The 23,244-nt window shown below is 42.3% G+C and overlaps 1 protein-coding gene across 2 annotated transcripts in view; it reads right to left on the bottom strand.

Moving 5' to 3' along the window:
- Positions 1-110: 110 nt before the first annotated feature.
- pak4 (p21 protein (Cdc42/Rac)-activated kinase 4) overlaps positions 111-23,244 on the bottom strand; it is a 31,341-nt gene continuing 8,207 nt past the window's right edge. The window contains exons 1-10 of one of the 2 annotated variants that reach the window (XM_048981340.1): positions 21,465-21,768; positions 12,709-12,930; positions 10,188-10,411; positions 9,578-10,007; positions 6,812-7,273; positions 6,150-6,283; positions 5,656-5,782; positions 3,333-3,458; positions 2,540-2,674; positions 111-2,107 (exon numbers count right to left, since the gene is read on the bottom strand). In XM_048981340.1, coding sequence (XP_048837297.1) covers positions 1,952-2,107; positions 2,540-2,674; positions 3,333-3,458; positions 5,656-5,782; positions 6,150-6,283; positions 6,812-7,273; positions 9,578-10,007; positions 10,188-10,411; positions 12,709-12,909 — 1,995 coding nt within the window. In that variant the 5' untranslated portion in view covers positions 12,910-12,930; positions 21,465-21,768 and the 3' untranslated portion in view covers positions 111-1,951. Of the gene's footprint in view, positions 2,108-2,539; positions 2,675-3,332; positions 3,459-5,655; positions 5,783-6,149; positions 6,284-6,811; positions 7,274-9,577; positions 10,008-10,187; positions 10,412-12,708; positions 12,931-21,464; positions 21,769-23,244 lie in introns of those variants that run through there. The other variant, XM_048981339.1, reaches the window with a different exon arrangement.

Genomic DNA, 23,244 nt, shown 5'->3' with positions numbered 1-23,244 from the left:
CACTGCTGGAGGAAGTCAGCAAATCATAAAAAGGGAAGGAATCCACAGACAGACGATTCCGCTCCCACGTCCTCAGTCATAGTCACAACAAAAGGAAGAATCCACTCGCCTTTGAATAAAACTACCAATTTTAATTTTCCATTTAATCAGACACTACACTCATTCTACAAACTTAACCAAATTCCATGACTCCTTCTGAAGCATAAATAGAACATTAAAATGGGATAAACAGCTGAGAAATTGTGAACATCCAGTAACAAAAGTCTGACAAAGTTGGTACAAACACACAATTGTATACATATATACGCATACAATAAATTGTCTTTCAATAAAGCTATTAGGAATAGACCATTTCTAAGTTAAAACTACTTTTTTCTCCTACTATGCTCTGCCCTTCAGTTACCACTGTGCAGGCAACTCATCGATATCTGTGCTGATACACGGTGCATCATCGGTGCTGGTGCAAGGCTACAGATCGCATACAGCTTAGCCTGCAAGGACGCATTCAAAAGAATGAACTTCGTGAGAGCTGGTCATGCATAGTGATACGACCGCGCTCTTCTGATGTGTTCCCCGAATGCATGCAGAAACGGGCTTTGTTCTCAGCTGTTAGGCGAGCCGTTGCTGGCTCAGACTCAGCCTACTTGCTATATTTACACAAACACGCGTTCGGACATATGGGTCCTCCAGTTGAGAATGCATCCCATGTGGTAGTTCAGGCCACTGCTACCAACAGCTTTTAAACACGCCCACTTCTGCTCTCATGTGCACACTAACCTTTTAATAAGCCCTTGCATGGATACTCCATGGCTCAGTTATATATTCATGTAGACCGATTTCTCCACCCCTAAAAACCCAGCTAGCCAGCTATAGCAGCAGGCCTATAGTGTTGTTCCAGCACAATTAAGGTCATTCTTCTTACAGTCCATGCTTACAGGATCATGGCATCGTATTAGGCTTAAATACCTACAGTGCTAAAGTGAGGAAAATTGCCGTTTTATTTTTTTTCTTTTCTTAAAAAAAAAAGGCATTTAAAATAAATTCATCCAAAACCCATACTTATAAAAACTGACAGAGAATTTTCATCCTTTGCAAAAGCATCAGATTTCTTATGTTGGTAAAGAAAGGGGTCGCGGCCTGTAACATTATACACAGTGCCTCAATCAGCTCACTGTATCCACAAAGTGGGAAAAATATTTCAATATATTTATATTTATACAAAAGTAAAAATTAAACAATTCCAGTGTCTATCTCTGCTTAGTGTTCATAACAGAAAGCTAGAATGTATTCTCTTAAAAAAAAAAAAGGTTCATAGTGTCATGAGAATAGTGTGGTCGATCCTTCAGTAGTACTTCTTACTCTTAATTTTTTGTTGTGCACAAATGAAAAGAGGCTTATGCCCCCCCAAGCTGACCAGTAGTGTGCCGAGATCGTGAGATTTCCTAACTTGGCTTGAGATGCGTAACGATTCTAAGATCATGTACATGGCCAAGCAAAGTTCTAGATGATTTTGAAATCTTTAGCCCTGTGCAATCAGGCTCGGGTGAGACCTGTCAGATTATAGCGAGCGAGTGCTTATGACCGCGGCATCTCGTCGTGGAGACGCCTCACGGCACTCCGCAAAGCTTTACAGCTGTACAAGCGGATCAACAGGTCGTCCAGTTCCCTCCTGTGGTCCCGGGTGTGGCAGGAATGAAAATGAAATGAGGGGGAAGCAAAAGCATTTAAAGGCAATAGTGTTTTAGAGAACTTATTTTGAGAATAAGCTGATATTCGGCCATCTTAAGTACTTCCATACTTTAAAATGCTTGACCGTAAGAGGAAAGAACATTAGTTTAATCCCAAATGCAGCACGTCTCTCTGTGGGGCCCAGTGTTAGTCTGTAAAGTCCTGGGCTTCCCTAACGAAACGTTCCCAAGGAAGAGTGAGGCGAGAGGCCTCTGACGCTGCTTCATCTCATGCGGTTCTGCCTCATGAGGGGCACGATGCAGGAGGGAGGCCCCGCCTTGCTGAGGAAGGGATGCTTCAGTAGCTCGTTGGCTGTAGCTCTCTGGTCAGGGTCACGCACCAGCATTCGATCCAGGAAGCCCTTGAGAAGAGGAGAAACCTACAAAGGGTAGGAAGAAGTTAGGGAAGAATGCAACTGCATGTCCAATCTGCTTAACAGATCAGGGGGGTCAATCAATGGCAGAGAAACACAAACTGAGATTGCATAGCTGTCGTTGGTAAAAGACAGCACGTTAAATGTAAAATAAGCACATGGGGGACTTACAAAAATGTTCTGAGGACAGAAGGAAAGATGATTTGAGGTTCAGAGAGATAAGCAAGCAGATTGTAGAGGAGGGGGATTCAAGCAACTAGAGGAGGCAGGACCAACCAATCAGATATTTTGGTCCCGCCTCCTCTAGTTGCTTGGAACCACCTCCTTGACAATGTGATTGGTTCAGAGAAAGAGCCAATTATTTTTTGTGTACGTAATACTCTCATGAGCCTAAAATAATTAAAGCCAAAATGGCAAGAAATGGAAACTGTGCCATGCCTTGTGAAGGTTTTTGAGCTTGGGTGGCAGGTTGTCGCGAATCATCTTCATTGCTTTGAGAGGCGGTTCATTGAAGTAAGGTGGCTCTCCATCAACCATCTCTATCACCATCACGCCCAGAGACCAGATGTCAACCTGAGGCAAAGCCAAAAAAAGCCATGAAGGTAAAGGAAGACATTCTTGGGGATGGAACGATACACAAGCGTTTCAAAATAAACCGCTGCCTGAATACCTTTTTCTAACTTCTTACTAAAAAAAAAAAACAAGCAAATGTTTTGGCTTTTTAAAATTTTGTCCACGTCACATTTTTCATTTTATGAAAGTGTAAGGGTATGTTCACACTAGGGATGCCAAGAAACGAAATGAAAAGCACAAAGCGTTGTACTGTGTTTTTTAATTTTTTTTCGCATGCGTTTTTCTGCATTCTCGTCTTGAGTCTGTCTACGTTCTTGTGCGTCTTTATACATTTTAATGTTGCATTGTATTGTAACCATTTCTATGACTGTACATGATTGTCCCGAGTGTTTCTGGGAACAACAGGGAGTAAAAAAAACGTATGCAAACACTTGTGTTTATATCCGTTTCACATTGCCGTCAGTGGGAGTGTGCAGTGTAGAGAAATACGTGCAGCACTGCGTTTTCAAAATGCACTGCAATGCAGCATACTAGTATAGCCTTCTATGCAATGTATGGTGTTCTAGCGAATCACAGAACGCGCACGTTGATGAAAAACACATAGTGGGAACGAGCCCTAACCCGAGACCACTTTCTGGCTACGTGTATGAAAACAAACCTCGGGTCCATATGGCAGTCTGGAGATGAGCTCTGGGGCCATCCAGTAGGGAGTCCCCACAAGGGACTTGCGACGCTGGACCTCTTTGTTCACCTGGGCGCAGAAGCCAAAGTCTGAAAGCTTGACCTAATGAGAAAAAATGATTTGTTAAAAAGCTGACGTAACAACAATTTACACATTGGTCAAATTACTACAGAAAACGCATCGCTATAATCGTCCGTTTGGTTCCATTACCTGCCTTCTTTTTATACCACAACTTTACCAACATAAACAAGTGAACCAAATGTGTTAATTTCCCAGAATTCCCATTAGTACAGAGATCTAAGCTACAAGCCTGCGACTTTCATACGGCCCCTCACAGTTCTCATTTAACCATAAATCCAATTTTCTGCATTCTGTTTTTTTTTCTGTAAATTGCATAGTTCTCTTAAGGAGTTGCACAACAGGAGCAGATAACTAATTACAGGCTTAAACAAACATGTAACCAGGCAGCTAATTGACTATGAGCTAACAAATATCCCATAAACTAAGTGCACTGGATCCCACAAAAGCCTGTATTTCTGCATTTGGTAGCTTGCAAAGCTGTCTGTCTTTGCTTAAATGTCTCTTACAAAGCCAAAAGTGAAACTTAGACCATAGGTTTCATGAGGTGGACAGTAGTTTTTTTTGATTAATTTAATACCAATGCTGCCTGCCTGATCTGCAAGTTAAAAGAATCATAAGGAGGACAGTCTTTGCTAAGTATGACAAAGAGTAAGTGACAAGTCTGTCCATAGAGCAGAATTTATTTATTTATTTTTACAGCCAGCAACGGGAGAATATCTTGTGGCAGTTCAGGCCTAGCTATGCGGGAAGCGAGTTTATCGCGGATGCAGAAAAGCCGCCAGCTTCTGAAAGACTGCAGGGTGCTAATATTCTCAAAGCTCAACTGTCGTACCGGAAGAATCATCACATTTCTGGTAGCAAGCGGAGCCAGCACTGGTCAAGACGTACTTAAATAAAATTTAAAAATTCACAATTGCAAACAGTCCCCCTAACAGCTCACCTGGTAACTTGAGTATGAGATCCCTGCATTAGTTATTTGCATTCTAGCCTCTTTGTTTATATAGTACTTTAGATTTTAATGCATGAAAACGGGGAAAAAAGCGAAGCAAAACGAGAAGTTAAGACGGCGGCTTCGCGTGCTGGTGTGGCTGAAATCCGAAGAAGGGCAGGAGGGTAAAAGCAGAAGCGAAGTACGGAATGGATAGCAGAAGTGAGAAGTGCAGACAGGCTGCTGGCGGGAAGCAGCTGAGGGCGGCTGCACTTTCCCCGCAAGCCCACCCTCCCGACACGCCGCAGGGCTGCGCCGCAGGGCCGCGCCGCAGGGCTGGGCGACAAACCAGCCTTTTCACGACACGGAAGGCTGGTCGCACACAGCTGGAGCTGCCGCCAAAATTCACACGCAGCTTATTTCATGGTATTTCATCCTGCTTCGTCATTCCGGGTCTGCCTGTTTTGTTGTGTCATTTGCACAGGAAGGCAACTGTATCACTTTGTACTTTCATTTCATAAACTTTCGATGACATCATTTCTGTGTCGACATCATGACATCACTACTGTCAAGTGTTTATTTATATATATATATATATATATATATATATTTTTTTTTAACTTCACCACACTAGTAATGCAGTTCAGATCCAGTTTAGAGTTTGCACTGCCCTGTCTTGTTTTTGGATCCCTTTTTGCAAATTATGTTTGTATAGTATGTAGTATGTCATGCGTATTGCCTAAGCAGGATGCACCCGTCAGTATGGAAATGCATGTATGTAAAATGTAATTGAGAGAATGTGTTAATATAGCACTCTGGGGCTCAGGGGGACCATATTTCATCCCAGACAGATGTACGCTCAGAAACTGACAACAATCTCATATGCTGAACACCCTCAACACTAAATTTAATTACACTTTTGACCAACAGATGATACCCAGCCAAAATTTACAATGGGATGATATCGCTGCCTGATTAATAAGACTTGCTACAGAAAGTACAAATTGTAGCCAGTACTTAACTGAGCTCACTGAATACTCTCGTCCACACATTTCAAATTCAGCAACTTTGTCATTTCTATCCTCAGTGAACTTCTATCGATTTGAGCGGCAGGAAGTTCTACTGGAACAATCCCAGCATCTGATCTAACTGAAGTTAGTGGTTATGTGAACTAACATGCAGCAGATAAAAATCTTAGACAATCTAAATTAGGTTTCCTTAAGCCGCAGCCCGAGCCAAAGAGATGAGAACCTCTGGGGAGGGGGGCTGGGTGGGGGCTGTCAAACCTACCCTGCCGTCGTGTGTCAGCAGAATAGAGTCACTTTTGATATCTCGGTGTATGACCCCTTGAGTGTGCAAAACAGACAACGCCTTCAGGACAGACAGGCAGACCGTGGCAATCTGCTCCTCATTCATCCTGAAAAAGACGACAGCAAGTTCATATAAACATTTTGCACAGGAAGCAGAAATATATCCATTTTGGTGACTCATGCTTTAAGTTACTCATACATGTGTTCCTCTGTGGTGTTCTGGCTGACGGAAGGGGGATGCAAGGAAGCAAACACTAATATATGATCTTTTACTCAAATCAGTTCAATCACCGTGAGTGTTTCTCCGAAAGCATACATCTCTGTATGTTCAGATCACAATACTGGAATGTAGTTAATGACTAAATACTGCCCCCTTATGGCATAATTATCAAAAAATAGAATTGTTCTCTCACTATGATCCAGGACACTTAATAGTAGCACTTGGTCTTATTTTAAAACAAAGAAAATACTGACCTAGTATGGGTGACAATGTCAGTCAGAGCCCCACCCTCCAGGAACTCCATGACAACCCACAGCTCGTCCCCAACCAAGTAACTGTTGTACATCTCCACTACATTTTCATGGTGATAGTCCCGCATGATCACAACCTGTCAGGCATGAAGAATAGAATCATTCATAATAAAGCTGCTAAAACATAAGACATGCAGTTATTCCATTAAAGCTGACGGTTTTTAGTTTTATATTAAGTAACATGTGAAGTTCAACCTAGAAGCCTTGAGTCTACCATGCATATTCAGCATAAAGATCACAGTTCCTGATGTGTGGTGGGAATGCGACACATGCAAGTGGCCAAGAAGTACAAAAGTTTCCGGTCAAGACTGCCCAGAAACTTAGAACCAGGAACAAGGTTCCTGAACTTTGGTAGGAAAGCACCTTTAGTCATGGTGAAACATTATGTAGTTTAAATAAATAAACACAATTATATTTTCAGTCAGCTCTGCAACATAAAGACTGGACATTTCCAAGACAGTGTTGCTTGTAATCTAATAGGCCTCAGCCTAATGCTAAAATGAACATTTTAATGATAATACTCATATACCAAGCCAAGTGTTTCTGAGTGCAGTGAGCAGAAACTGCCGGGCATTGGGGCAGGTGGCCTACTGCCGAGCACTCGCCTCATTAAAAAGCAGCTCCCGACGTTGCTGCTTCCTGAGGTCCATCTTCTTGACGGCCACCAGCTTGCCAGTGCTCTTGACGGTGGCGATGCACACGATGCCCGTGGAGCCCTCACCGATCTTGATGTAGTGGTCCAGGTATGTACGGGGGTCGCCAGGGTCCACGACCATCTGCAGGGCGGCGCGGAACTGCTCGTGGGAAACGCGCTGGGGCTCGCGCTGGGGCGACCGTGCCTGGGGAGGGGGCCCAGAGGGTGCGGGACCAGGCGGGCGAGGTACTGGGGCGTGAGGGGCCGGCGGGTCAGGGCCCAGTGAAGGGTAGGAGGAGTGGTGTGCACTGGACGGAGCATCCCCTCGGGAATGACTTGGGGAAGGCCTGCCCTCTCCAGCAGCGACCCACACAGGCCCACTCGAAGGCCCGTTCTGGGGCAGGACCTCTTGGGTTCGCCCAGGCTTCAGCTCCTGTGAGGACAGAGCAGAATCCAGAATCTGCCATCAAGAGTGACGATCTGAGGCGCACTATATCGTCTATTTTCTTTTTTCAGAATCAGAATCAGATATTAACGTATTAGCCAGGAACAACTGCATGTACTAGGAATTTGTTCTAACAGTACTGGTGCTTACATTCACACATCACTTAGAACAACAAAGAACGAAGTTAGAGAAACAATCAAATAAAAGAATAAAGGAAAAAAAAAAACGTGCGGAGCAGAGCAAGCTGTACGATATACTAACAATAAGGACATTAAAGGGAACAGAGGTATATTTAATAGTAAAATATAAAAGTACGAAAATATATAATGTCCAGTAGATGAAAAGTATGTACTGCAGAGTGAGTGGAGAAGTGAGAGGTAGGGACTGCTAGTTGGGAAAACCAGCTAACAAGAATAACCATAACAATAGCTACATTACAAAAACAAACAAAACAATTCCCCCTAAAGGTGCTGGAGAGAGTGGGGATCCTCTTGACAGCTGTGAGCAAATCTAAGGATCATTTGTATTATCCACATATAAATAGATTTAAAAAAAAAAAATAAGTAAACACGTTTTCTGTAATTTTTGGACCCTTCCCCTGTCCAACAATTCCCTGCTGGAAATTTTTGTTTACGGGTCTTTCTGACAAAAATTGCTTGCGAAAAATACATTTTGAATAAGACTATTTACAATAAGTAACTAATCCGCACAGTTATTATGTACAGACCAGCAAAGAGATTCTCTGTTGTTACTGTCTGACACTGACTTCAGTTCACGTTTGGTCTTCAGAGTTTGATGTTTGTCCTGCTTTTTAAAAGTGGATCTCTTATCCATTGCACGATTTGGACAAATTTTATCATTTTTGAAATTGTTCTATTGGACATAGTTTCTGGCAAAAGCATTTACATACAGCTACTCCTTAAGGTTCTATAACAGATTAATAAAAACTATGATTAATTCTAGTTAATTTGTAAAGCTACAATAAAAATGATCGACACCTGACCAGTTAGTGTCTGAATAGTCGTTAGTACAACTATCAATCAGCAAAAAAAAAATAAAGAAATGCACACTTTTAAACTGTTTAGTTTGCCTCTATGGGAAGGCTAAAGGCACTTCCACATATCTGGATCTCTCGAGTAGGGAATGTTAATTACTTTTTATTTCTCCACAAAGAGTCATTTAGTAAAATAACAATAAAAATTCTCAAGAATGTTTACTTTCAAATAGAGAATTTAAATCATGGAAAAACTCTGGGACTCAAGTCAAGAAGTTACTAAGAAGTTACCCACACGTTTCCTTCAGACCCATGCATGCTGCAAATGTGACAACGTACACTGCATAACTGGACGCAAGTCTTTTAATATTTTGGTAGGCAAATACTAATGAAAGCAGTCCTTCAGTTTTATAGTTGTACAACTCTGTTGAAGGGGGATTTTGAGTGAAGAGCTTCAACTGAATTTGAGACCTGTATGGACCTGAAATTAAAGCCCGTTCCAGTGACCTTGGGACCGAACCAGACCCAGCACGAAGAGTACCAGCAAATCTGAAACCTGAATTCAGCCAAAACCCAAACGCACAAATAAACAAACGAACCCTATCCCGAAACAAAACTGACAGCCACGCATCCCAAAAGCTGACGCCTCGTTAGATCACAGACCTCTAGTATCCATCCTGAATCACCGACTGTATGAGTTGGATGCATCAAAAAACACAGGGTAGAACAACACACCAGAACATCAAGACTGCTCACAACATCACTGGTTGTGATCTGTCCAGACATTCCTAAATTCAGGGGGAAAGGACCACTGTCGTCCCTCCCACCCTGCCCATCGCATCTCTCAGCCTCTCCCTGCTCCGTAAGAGCTTCAAGACACAAAAGCACCAGCTTCTCGTGAGCAGTGGCTCTCCTGAACAATCAACAGCACACACCCACCAATACGAATGCGCACGATTACCACAGTTGGTATCCCGCCCCGCAGATTTATTCATGCATTTTATGTTGGTTGGGAGTTGCCTGTTGACTGCGAGATGTTTTTCTGTTCTCCATTCCCTGCTTGTTTATGTCATTGTGAGCACCATGCCAAGTCAAACCGCTTTTAAGTGTGAACTCCTTCTGATTCAGCTTACACAGCCAAAGGATATTCTTGTATTCTTGACTTCATTCATTCCAACATATGCTTATGATTAGGTTGATAACGGATCATAAGGTATCACAAAAATAAAACATAAAAACGGATTAGAAACAGCTGGGGACAGAACATTTCGTGCCCTGGGGGCTGTACTGATGAATACCTGGTGGCTGGGGCTCCGGGGAGAGTCGCTCTCGGTGCGGGGGTAGGTATTGAAAGGGCGGCCAGTCTGCTGTGCAGTCTTCATCACCCCGTCCGTAACGGGCAGGTTTGGAGTACGGATGTTGGGCCCTGACAGGGGTCTCTTGTCTCGAGGGGACTGAGGGCTGTTGTCGGGGTTCGTGTAGCTGGATTTGGGCCGCTTGTCTGAGGATCCCTCTCTCCTTGGCATGGCGTCTGGGTAGTTGCGGTGCTCTCTGTCCTTGTGTGGGGGCGGCGGAGGAGGAACTGAGCCTGGGGTCTCCCTGTCTCTGTGGCGGCCCGGCTCCTGCCCCCGAGGTTGCTGCTGGGGCCGAGCATCACCGCGGTGCGTGGGGGTCGATCTCTGGGAATGGCGGAAATCCCCAGCTGTGGGCTCCTGTGCCGGCCGCTCCCTATGGGAAGAGCAAAGCAGAACTGACACAGGAACCCATGTGCTCCCCCAGCCAGACCAAATGATTCCACCCTACGATTCCCTTGGTCGACGCTGCTAACACACACGACAATGTTAAATATTTACTTTCCTGCATCAAAATTGAGTTCAGCTGGCTACATTCCGAACAGAGCATTCATACCTTTCCCTACTGTCTCCGCGGTGATCTGAGTGACCACCCGGCCTGTGGAGATGCTCCCCATTCTCCTGGCTTCCCCCGCCGGAGGAGCCTGAGCCGCGGCGAGGCTGGGTGGGTGGGCTGCCACGTCGCAGGGAATTGGAGCGCGTCACCGACATCGTGTCGAACTCGTCCAGTAGCCATGTGAGCGAGCCGTCCACCCCAATTTTACTGCCTCTGACGATGGTCTGGAAAAGAGGGGTAGACAATTCTCTGCTGTGAATCACACTACGGATAGCTGCAGTGACAGTTTTGTTACACCTGCTTATAACTACCTGCTTATATTTATCACAAGTACCACATACATGGAAAAATGTAAGCCATCATTTCGAATTCCCTCCCACTGAACAGTGGGATATTTCCAGAGATAGACAGTTCAGGTGCAAAAAGTACGAACCCAGACCAAGATTTTGTTCCAACTAACCAGTTGAGTACTCTATGAATGTCACTCGCTATACTCAACTGGTTGGTTGAAACAAGATCTTGATCTGGATTGGTACTTTCTGAACCTGCACTTTACAGCCTATTTCAGCCTATTATGACATTAGATTTCAGTTACATAGACTGATAGCCTTCACTAGGGAAAAAAAAATCACAAGCAGCATGAAGTATCGGTAAGGTCAAGAAACCTCACACACATGGAACTGAGGTGCCATTGAAACCCCATTCAGTGGAAACAATGCTAGGTAGATTTTAAATGATACCCACAATGCACCTGGGAAGCTACCCTTTCATAATGCATGCTTTAATGGACTGGAGCAGGGCCAGGAACTGAAGCCAAAAGTGGAGGACAGAAAATGAAGCCAAAGTATCTTTATTGCTAAGAATTGAACATAGAACAACAAAGAAATGTTAATCACGATGTGTGGTTAATTGACATGAAGCAATGCATATTTTATCTTCTACTTTGTGCTTTGGCTGATATTCAACACCTCTCGTGAATATGTTGTCATCATCAACACCAGCATCTCACAGCACAAGCAATTTAATGAAAATAACAAGAAATTTAAAACCCAGATCATGCCAACGAATTGCAGAACAAACCTGGATTGCAAAACATCCTCCTGCCTGACAAACACTGACCACTGCAAGTGGCACAAGTCTTAGCAGGAAAACTGCAAAGCCCAATGTAAGCAAAGCACAGTGCTGTATGCTACTCTGGTAGGAAAAGCCTACTTCTATCATTTACACATTCAGAAAGAGGAATCTAAAAACTGAGAAATTACATAAACAAACTTATTTCTCTCTGCTGCATTTAAATGTTTCAACCATGTTTTTTTATACCATCTCTCACTCTCCAATAACCATAACTGACAATACAGAGTGAAATAAAGTACAGTTATACTGGTCTAAGTCTGCCTAGAAAATGGAAGGATATAAGAGTATACAACTGGAGAAAAGAGGACTGAACTGCACAATGGGTGGGCTGTACAATTATCAGCCAACAAATGCCTGGTTTAAGTTGACGGGACACAGTTAAGCGGTCAATGGAAAGGGGCTATAACTCTCATACTCAGCCGCATGACAATGTGCGGAAACCTATAACCATATCAGCAATATCACTAATGAGCAAAACAAATACTACAAAATAACTGAAGTTTTTCCACACCAAAGACAACGTTAAAACCAAAGCATAGTGGGCAGCAAATTGTGCTCCACTAAACTAAACTATGGAGAGGAGATATGAAATCAGGTTGACATCCAAAAACTAAACATAGGAAAGGGGACCATGACGTTGCCACCAGCAGGAACACTCTGCAACAATCAAATGTGCAGCAAACACTAGCAGAGAGGGAAAGTGTCAACTGATAAACCTTGTGCAGTGAAAGTAGCAGAACCATTTAACCGGCACCTGACAGGCACGGTTGTAATGGTGGTACGCGGACGGCGCCATACTTTCTGAGGTGGTGCTGGGTATAAAACGTTTGAGAGCCGCTGCTTTAGAGTGACACATTTTAAAATCATAATTAACCCTCGGATCCATTGCTCTTTAGTCGGTGGAAAACAATGATCAGCACTACTATGACCTACCCCACCTACCCTCCAGGGTAACGAGTCTGAAGCGCGGGCTGAAAAGCGGATTGTCCGCATATTGTTTTGTTCAGGCTCTCTCGTGTATTTATATATTTATTTGTTTATTTTAAGGGTCCCACTTGGTGTTGTGGTGGAAGGGGAAATCAATATCATTGTTCTTCCCAATATTTTAAAGTTAAAATACTGAATTTTTTTTTGTTAGATGGTGCACAGCCCTAATTGGTATCGGTATCAGTAAATACCAGAAAGCCAGCATCGGTACTCGTTATAGATCTGGAAAAATACATAGTAAAATCGGTGCATCCCTAGAATTTTCATTTAAAGAACTTTTCCCAACCAGAAGTGTATCATAGAGAAAGAGGACCGTTCGTTGCTACCTAATGCAGCAGTCAAACATGGGCTATAAATACCACAAAATCGTCAGAAGGCCTTCCTTCATTTGCTGCCTCACCTTGCGCGGCTCCACATTGGTGATGACTGTGGCGTCGATGAACGGCTTGGGCCGCTTGGCTGTGTCCTCGATCAGGCTCTGCCATTGGCGCGGCAGCCCCACGAACTTCTGCTCCTGCTCGTCGAAGTCCGTGTGCACCCGGTGCTCGAAATTGGAGGGCGCCGAGATCTGGATGCGCTGCTTCTTCTTCTTAGTGAACATCACGGCTGCCGGGCATCAGACCTGCCAAGAAAAAAAAGGGACAGGGTGTCAGAATCTGAGTGTATAGCTAAACATAATATTCACTTCAATTTATTTTTATACAACGCCTTTCACAACAGCGATGCCCCAAGGTGCTTCACAGGGGTGTGTTCTGATACATTCCTGCATCATTTAAACAGAATAATTCAAAAACAGGGAAAAGGGAACACAAAGAAATGAAGAAAAAAAACATGACAAAAGACGAGTAGGACCCAAAAACTCGCAACCCAACCCCCCTCGGGCATATTAACATTGTAGAAGAAGAAAGAGCAGGCTTGCTCACTAAAAGCAAAATGTAAACTGTGGTCAAGGTCAAAGCTGAAGTCTGTCAATGAATCAGTTCTACCTGCAAGCCTGTGTGGGGCGGCAGGCTGAAGGATTCACCCACAATGTTACACGATGCTAATATTAAGAAACTACTGAATATTTTTGGTTTCATATATATTACTGGGGCGTACCTGCTTGTTGCACCCCCAAAGAGGCCCTTAACCTGCTCTGTTTCAGTAAAGGCAGAAGAATCAAATACTAACTTGCAACACAATAAAGTCTTTAGTCTGCTTTAGCCATAAAGTTAACAAAAATTTTTTTGGGGGGGAAAAAAGCATTTAAAATGTGATTCTAAAAATTTAAAAACCAGAAAAGAACAGCTGACTGGCAGTAACCGCACTGGGTTCACTGGGTTCCAGCTCTCCGTCTGGGTTGGTTGCTGGCAGCCGATAACGGCAAGGCCAAGAGGGCGGCCAAGGTTTGGAGGTCCGGGGCCGCATGCGTGGGAGTTCGCCGCTGCCACGTTCACAACAAACGCAGATCTGCCCTAACTGACCTCTCATAAAATGAAACAAACATAAAAGGCGCCTTTCATTTCTCAGAAGCAGTGTTTTAGTGCAGGATTATGCTGCGTTTGCCAATAGGAAGCCCTAATGTTGATTAGCCTGTGTTTTCAGGCTGGATAAATGGGGTTTAGCAAGCATTCAAAATTACCAGTAACCTTTGAAATACGTTAAGGGGAGTTGTTTTTTTTTTTTTTTTTTTTACAAAACTAGATGCTGTCAGAACAACAATATAATCCCCAGATGGCTGTATCACGCCCCCCCCATCTAAACGCTACTCCTCTCACACCCCCAATTGCCCCCGTAAACTATCCCTACCTCTGAAAAATATCATTAAAAGTCCAACTTTGTGTGACTCGTCTCAATGCAATTATATTCAGCAGATTTGCATCTTCCTGTCCTTTTACGTGTGACCCATAAGTGATGCAAAGTGACAATTTTGGTGAAACTTGTCTCAAAATGGAATAGGACCCAGATCAACACCTATACACGATTTTTGAAATCCGTTTTCGTCGCCAGATCTCGTTGCACAAGGTCGGCCACGTCACACTAGCAGGGTTAAAGCTTCACACATCCATGAGAAACTGCTATAAACTATACAAGGCTTACATTGGAAAAACTGAAACTTGGATTTTATCAGTCAACATAGGATTATGCAAATAATCAATTTGAATCACAAAAACAACTTTATAAACCAAGTATAGTTGCTTAAATTTTGGTGTGATTTGTCTGAAAATGAAATCAGGTGTGGATCTTCATCCATATGTGAAGTGGTAATAAACCTCTGGGACCAGGGTTTGAGTCTCCCTCGAGGCTCCATGTGTTTGGAGTTCGCAGGTCCTCCCCGTGTCAATGTGGGGTTTTCCTCCAGGTACTCTGACTTCCCCCACAATTCAAAAAACATGCTTAGCATGCAGTTATAATTGGAGTCACCGAATTGTTCATACGTGCACATGTGTGAGTGGGCCCAGTGATGGGCTGGCGACCCATCCTGGGTTGTTCCCTGCCTTGCACGCGAGGCCTCCGGGATAGGCTCCAGGCCCATGACCCTGAATAGGCCAAGCTGTTACAGAAAATGGATGGATGGACACCAACATATCTATGTGGTGCTGCTTCAGTTCTGGAGTGATTTGTCTCAAAATTTGATAAGTTCCAGATCTTCCAGATTACCCATACAATGTACGCAAAGTTTGAAAAAGACCAATCAAATACTTTTTAAAACCATATATATGCTCTCCACCCGCATACAATGACAAAATTGTGAAATCATCTACAAGAAAATGGCTGGTAATTACTGGTACTGAGGAAAATAATTTACATGGAGGAAATTGGGGGCGGCATGGTGGTGCAGTGGTTAGCACTGTTGCCTCACACCTCTGGGACCTGGGTTCGAGTCCCCGCCTGGGTTACATGTGTGTGGAGTTTGCATGTTCTCGCCATGTCATTGTGGGGTTTCCCCCAGGGACTCCAGTTTCCCCACACAGTCCTAAAACATACTGAGGCTATTTGGAGTTATTAAATTGCCCATAGGAGTGAATGGTGTGTGAGTGTGCCCTGCGATGGGCTGGCCCCCCATCCTGGGTTGATCCCTGCCTCGTGCCCATTGCTTCCGGGATAGGCTCCGGAACCCCGCGACCCAGTAGGATAAGCGGTTTGGAAAATGGATGGATGGATAGAGGAAATTGTAAATGGCAGGAGAATCTCAGTAACAAGGAGACTCATGATTCCTTCAGCCCTCGCTTGCATGTAAATGATCAACTCAGACAACCAGATGGATCTAGAAGCATTAATAACTTGCTGTCTGATGACAGGGCAGAGGATTCTTCACAAACGGCTGGCACCAACTGAGCTGCTAGCCCTAATTTTTCACTTGGGCTGGGGAGGGGAAATCCTCCCCAACAGACCACGATACCTCATATAGAGAAGCATACATGCAGGACCATTTCCACTAAAATGTGTATCAAACTCACACTCAGAAAGTTTGATCATTCCTGCGAGTACTTTGCCAAAACCACAGCACTGATGGATGCTAGTCACAGCAAAAAAAAAAAAAAGTTTGCTGATCAATGACAATTTCCATGGGATTTCTAAGAGGACATCACATTAAAGAATTACCCCCACAATCAGGAATGCGACCAGTCTGCCCGTGCACTACAGGGCACTCCAACAAAAACAGAACTTGGCACACCCGAGATAAACCTTCCACAACAGAAAGTTGTAAAAGTTGAAAATTCCATTACTTTAGATCGCCATTTCAAACTAAATAGATAGTACTCAAATTTTAGAGGGTAATATAGTATTGGTGCATGGAGCTCTTTTGTGGAGGAAAACATCTCAACATTACACATTAAACAGAAAGATTATTAAAAATTCTAAAAGAACAGCATACCACTGAGATACATGAATAGTGGAGGAAGATCAAAGCAAACTGTGCAGATACACCCAGTTTTGGAAAAAAAATGATCAAACTGCCCTATAAGCTAGAATTCCCACTCAGTTTATGAGGCCCTCCCCAAAGCAGACATAACAGCCCAAGGCAGAAACTGACTTACCATCCAAATATTTACCACAAAAGTGCTGGCACATCAACATAGTAAAAACATAATAAAAATAAAGAAGAATGTTCAATTAAGGCCCAACTACAAAAGAAACCAAACTGCAATTAAAGGCAGTGCCCAAAAACAAGGTACACTAGAGACTTCAGTGTCTTTAGAGTCTATGATACAAGATGTTCTTCATGTCTCTGAAATAGCTTTGTTTTAAAACTGAATATCGAAAAATCAATCATCACAGAAAGGACTGCAACAGAAGCCCAACCATGTGAAGCTCAGCACATTTTTTGTACAAACAATGAGCAACAGCTGTTCTACAGTGTGCAGGCAAGGCTGTGCGACCGTGCTCCTCTAGTAGAGCACCCAAGAGATCACAAGGTCACCGCATGGGTGACCCAGGTTCAAAGCTACTCTTGGCATTCAAATATTTATGTTGGATGCTTCCACAAACTCCTTGCAAAGTACCCTAAACACCCAATTTCCTCCTAGTCCCTGCTGCAAATTGCCTTGTGAGAAGTCATTTTATTGCACTACTTCTCACAGATGGGATGAGGTAGCTTCTCTTTAGACAGAAGTCAACTAAAAATGGTACCAGGTACAGAACAATGCCACAGATGTTACGTGTTTGATATACTTAATGCTCCATTAGTAAACTGTTACATAGTACTTTTAAGTAAGACAGGCGTAACTACAATAACTGCATGAAGGATGAGTCATTGTAAAACAAGAGGCCAATAGCAGGAGGGCTGAAATCCTGAGGGCAACCAGGCATTGTAATACAAAAACCAACACAAAACTCCAGAGTACGGAAGTTGATCACGATTATTGTGACAGCTACAAACATGATATAGATACCAACAGATAAAATCACAAATTTAACTGTGCAACTGAGAATAAAAGGATCACAACTTGCCACTAGAAACTAATCGATTGTAGAAATAGAGGCAAATTTGCACAATTTCATATATGTATATCCCTATTATCTGCACTAACTGATCACAGATGGACTTGATACTAGAGTTAAATAAACATGTTAAAGAAATTGTAATGTCTGAGCTAGAGGCTTCACTTTTGGAGTGAGCTAGAGGCTTCACCTTTGTCTTAGGCCTTGCACGTTTCACCAACTTTTGACAAAAGCAACTACTGAATCCGCCTGTGCTCCCTGACTGAAGTAAATATGCAAGGTGCTGCTAAGGCACCTTCATATCACTCTCCCCAACAATTTGTACCCACTGCACAGAATGCAGTTTCATTTTGCCAGACCTCTGATTCTCATTGGTGCGTATATAGTTTCCTGTGTTGCCCACTTGAAAGTTGCAGGAACAAATTCTACCTAAAGAAACTGACAGGAATCATCAATACCCATCAACAATCAGCATGTCTCGTCAAAACATGCAACAGAAATCCAAACACAGGTGCCCTTAGCATCACTCAAAGCAAAATCAGTCAAATGGAGCAGAGGTATTTGCTGGCTTTCTTTTTTTCCTGCATGTGCTGCTTGATCTTATCCAGAAAGCAGCTCCATGTGAATTTTAATCTAAAAAAAAAATTTTTTTAAAAATCACGCTTTACTCCATGAATCCTTAGGCTGAATGAAATTCAAATCGTGCAACACATTTTTTTACTGAACACCACACAATTGGGTCCAAACACTATCTAATAGCTTTTATAACCAGGAATAAGGTCTCCAGAAATTGTACAGTTGTGGTTTAAAAAAAAAAAAAAAAAAACCACACACCATAAGACTAAAAACTCGGTTTTGAGTTCAGATTTTGGTGCATTTTCGGTACAGCAAGGAAAACAGAAGCTGTTTTGAAATTATTAAAACACAATTACAATTGTAAACAAGGGGAATGCGTCTTCATATGTATGGGAAAAAAAAATCCAAGACGCTTATTTGCAAATTGTTTTAGTTCATATTTATTTTCACAATGAGCTAAATGCCATGTACATCCCATGTTCTTTACTACTGAGTATGGTAACATGTAGCGATGTAGCAATAAACACCCCAATAACTGTAATTGTTTTTTAGACTGGTCAGAGTTTCCTGGCAAACACGCCTGGCGACTAACTAACAGAGGCTGTTTCTGGCTTGCTCCAGTCATACACACACTCGAATGTTCATCTCAAAAGGAGTCAGCATGTTAGATGTTTCCAACAGCGTAGCCGATTTCAGTATAACAAAGCTGATGATTTTGGTCTTAGCAATGAGTCCATCTCACCAGAGCTGGTGTAATCTGGACCAGGGTATCAGTAATACAAGACAAAAATACATGTTATTAGTAACAGCCAAGATTTTCACATTGGTACACCACTATGTTTGAATGCTCCCTGTGTTGCAGAGCTTCCACCCACAATCCATGCAGTTGGGCATTGGTGAATTGCCCATAGCGCACATATGAGTGCTGTAATGCACTGGGTGGCCGAGGCCCCCCACAACTCTGTGCACGTTAAGCAGCTAGAAAATGGATGAATAACCTTCTGCTTAACTTTCATCTACAGAATTAACTACAGAAAACTTCCAAACTTAAAACACAACCAGCAAATAGATGTGCCAAACCTGATGCTGAATGACCACACTAAGTCAGCGGCTAACACAGCATGTGCTTCAGTACAAATGCTGCTGATTTTGGCAATTTCTTAAAACACTTCACTTGTTTGTTCTTTTGCACAAAATAGCCATTAAAGTGTTTTATGGTGTCTTGCAAAAAATATTCTGGGCCTTGATAAAATCACGTTTTATTGGATAAAATTGTTCTGTTTTTTTCCCCCATGTGAAATTTTAATTCACTTTACCTTACAAAAACACCAAATTATTTGAGTGGCCTTTGCCAGTGTGCAATAGCGGTTCATAATAAATGATCACAGATTTAAAGGGAAACACACATGTGCATGAGGTCCCACAGGTACTGAAATCTGAAGGCAACATGAAAACCAAAAGACAAAGGTCAAGTTAACACCACAGACTACAGGGGTCCAAAAGCATAACACTCCGTAAGCTCAAGGTGCTCCGTCATGAAGAAATGGAAGAAGCATTACAATACACAGAGTCTGTCTGGCTGAGACTGTTTCTACTAAGTTTGTTGGGACAATCTAAAAAAAAAAAAACTTTGACAGGTGGAAGTAGCATTTAGTAGAAGATCCTACAAAAAGTGCACGCAACTGTACAAAACAACACGAGTAATATGAATAAAAGCAGTGGATAATTTGGGAGTCGCTAGCTTGTGCTGTTTGGCACACTCACTACAGGATGGACTGCCATCGCAATGAAGTGTAAGTAACGCTGTTGGAAGCCAGTGGAAGAATAGCTGTGGGACATTTTAAACATTCACTACTAGTGTATACTCACTAGAAAGATATTGAAATGGAACTGCAAAAGCTTCAAAAAATTCTTAAAAAACAAGATGCACAAATGAGGTGGAACAGTACATTATGCATCTTTAATTAGGCTAACAAACATTTTTGACACTTTTTTCCCATTTGTATTCACTAGTTTAAAAAGAGCTCTTGTATCGGCTTGGTACTCATATCGGCAGATACCCTCTGTTCAAGTATCGGGATCGTATTGGCCCTGAAAAAGTGGGATCAAGGCACCTCTATTTGCAACAAAAAATGAGTGATCCAGTGAAAAATGGCTGGGTTAGATGAAACAAAAAGTATGTTTGGCAAGAGCCAACAAAGCACATCGCCTAGGAAACACAGCATGGTGACTGTGAGATAATGCTATGGAGCATCATATGAAATACAGGCAAATATTAGAGGAAAGCCTGTTTGTCTCCAGAAGAGTATTTATCATTGTCTTGGAAGACAGCAATATTTGCCCCATCATTTTACTGCAGAATGATATTTTCCATACAGCCTGTAGCTACAAAGTTTTATGTGACTGCGCATAGAGCCAACTCAGTTATTCATCTTCATATCCACTTATCCAGATGAGGGTTGTGAATACATAACTAAGTCAGAACGAGTGTTTTACGTCTAGATCTCTTGCATCTGTGTTTCAGCCCAATGAAAACTCCAGCACTCAAAAATGTACACAGAAATCTGCTCTGTCACTGTTCCTCCTCGATCCTTATTAACGCCAAAATGTCACATCCACAGACATTTTCATCTATCTTGAGCTTTGAGAAGCTTATTTCTTGACCAAATATTGCACTGTATACACAACTGTAAGGTACTGAGACATGTTAAATACAGAGCAAACTATGGGACCAGGGACCAATGAGAGGCTACAAGTAAAACCAGCACTGCTTATCGCAGTAGTCTGTTATTTACTTAGTCACAAACCATTTATGAAGGCTGCCCCTGGTAGCCATCAGATCCCCAGATGGTCAAGAGACCTGAAAGCAATTATAGTAACTGATTAAGTTCCAGTGCCCAATTTTCCAGTGTTCCTTAGTGCAGCCTCGCAGGTATGGAGAAGTGATGCGATGTACAAACAAAGGAAGACAGTCTTGCATGGTTGCAGATGACAGGCACATTCATAAAGAAATTTCATTAGTATGGAAATTATCCATTGGTTGCAAGGGGCTATCATTGGAGGCAGTGTTTGAAATGATAATATATATATATTGTCTACATTACCATACAATCAGGAGGCAACTCTTGGATGCCTGATTTGGCCTTTACATCTGTATGTCTAAGAAACTGGATTTGTTTAAAAAGCCCGAAATTAAAAATACTACAATGCAAAGTGGTTCACACATATGTGCAACCCATCAGACAGCTTTAAAAGAGCTTTAGAATCATAAACTGAAGGCAGGGATGCCTCCCCTTGGTTAGAACAAAATTACTAGTCATGCTTAAACCACAGATAAAGAGTATGTTTAAATAAACGTGAAATGAAGAAAAACGGACAGAATGAAAGCCAGATGTTTCACTAAATGACGTTGTAGAGGGAAAAAACAGTACTTCGTAAATAGTTCCAAATAAAACAAACAGGAAGATAAGAACACATGATGCATCACAAAAAAATTAAGTAAACGTTGGGACATTACATTATTTTAGTGTCTGACTCATTCTAAAAAGGAAACGAAATAAGTTATGGGTTTAATAATGCAACGACATTAGGGAATGTAGGTACACCAGCAGGTAAGTTTGCATGATAATGATCGTCACTTAACTCACCACTTACCTCAATCTTGACTAGAACAGACAATAAATCCTGCTTCATTTTGATACTACAACAGAAAAAAGTCCCATACGGGCCTTGTCTTTCAAAGAAACCGATTCTTCAATTAACCACAAAAGGACTGAAATATTTCCGTCGTGAATTAAATCGTCAAACATATTCCTGAGACCGTAGCGACGACTCCTCCCGTCGTGCCGGAATATAAAGTTCGGCTGGTGCGAAAGGTTCCAGTGCAGCAGTTCGGACGGCGATCGGCGTTCTCACATTCCTGTAGTTTCAGCGGAGCGGCCCAGTATCGTGACGTCACCCGCGCAACAGGGCTGCGGGGGAGGCGGGGAGTCACGCCCGGCCGCGCGCCGGAGCGCGAGTGCCAGCGACACGCAACGCGCGTGAAACAGCCATGAATCACTACCACTGGTATCCAGCATCAAATCTTCGAGTTACCTTACTTCGCGTAATTTTTATTTACTTAGTTCAAGAAATATTATTCTTTGGTCTACTGCGACTGACAATAACTAGTTGGAACAGAGTGTCCCATTGGTGTATGAATGAGTGCGACTCGAGGATCACTCATGCTTGGTGCAACTAGGAAGTAATATATATTTAGGTAATTACCTCACGGTATACTCACACGGAAAGGGGCCCTAATCATCTTCGAGTTCAAATAGTCGAATGATAGCATTAATAAGGTCACGAAATATAAAACCGTCTAAATCAAACGGAAGTTTGTCAAAACTATCAGACAAACAATCAACATTCAGTAATTGCAGATAAAAGGGTATTAAGAATACATGGAAAAAAAATTGAGAGGCAGATAAAAGTTGTGGATTGGACCTCCAGTTTTCAAACAAAGCGCTAACCCCCGCAGCCAATCAGAGCAGTTTCCCAGGTCAGGAGGTGGAACCTGCAAAGGTCAAACACTGCCCAGGTCCAACGCCTCCACAATAGATACAGTCACGAGAAAGTATTTCCCCATTACTGTTCAAGTACAACACAGTAAAGTTCAAAGGAAACTGGTCAGAGGGATAATTTTACATGGTTCTCTTAATGTGTTAGGTAATATCCATTCAAGAGGCTCACTGGAACACATTAAAACGAAAAAGGTTTCATTTTTGTGCCAAAATAACTATTTCAGAACACCTTTTCCATCGCTCTGGAGAATTTTAGAAAATCCAGAACTCCAGAAACAAATGTGGGATTAGGGTTATGGAATGAACATACTGACTGCCATTATAAAGCAAGATAAAACCTTTCTATCTCAACCACGACACTCAAGGCTGCAGTAACTATGTGGAAAAAATACATTTAGAAAATCTGAATGAAGGTTCCACAAAAAGAAAGGATTTTCGAAGTTTTGGAGAGGATCCTACAGTACACAGCTATACATATTTTCAGCAAGGGGACAAAGACAAGTAAAATCGTATCCATAGCATAACATAAAATTATCTTTTTCATATTTTTGAACATTGGGAAGCACAAAAACAAATTTTCCAGGAGTTAAAACTAGAGGGCAGCACAAATCAGCAGACATACTAGACATACTGAAGAACTTCTTCAATCCTAAAATCAGCTACCTGAAAAATAAAAATGAAATGCATACACATCTATTTTTACCCGTTAATGGCAAAGATATACCTTGATCATGAACTGCACTTTACCACCAAAGCACAATCATTTCAGATTATTCTCTGATTAGAAAAATCCCTCAGAGTAAAGACACGGGGCACGTGAAAAATGGGCAAATAGAAAGAAAGGGTGGTTAAATAAGGGCGAGAAGCAGATA

The sequence above is a fragment of the Brienomyrus brachyistius genome, chromosome 17, assembly GCF_023856365.1.
Source record: "Brienomyrus brachyistius isolate T26 chromosome 17, BBRACH_0.4, whole genome shotgun sequence".
Taxonomy (NCBI): Eukaryota; Metazoa; Chordata; class Actinopteri; order Osteoglossiformes; family Mormyridae; genus Brienomyrus; species Brienomyrus brachyistius.
Note: the sequence above shows the minus strand (reverse complement) of the source record. Positions and strands in the feature narration are given on the sequence as shown.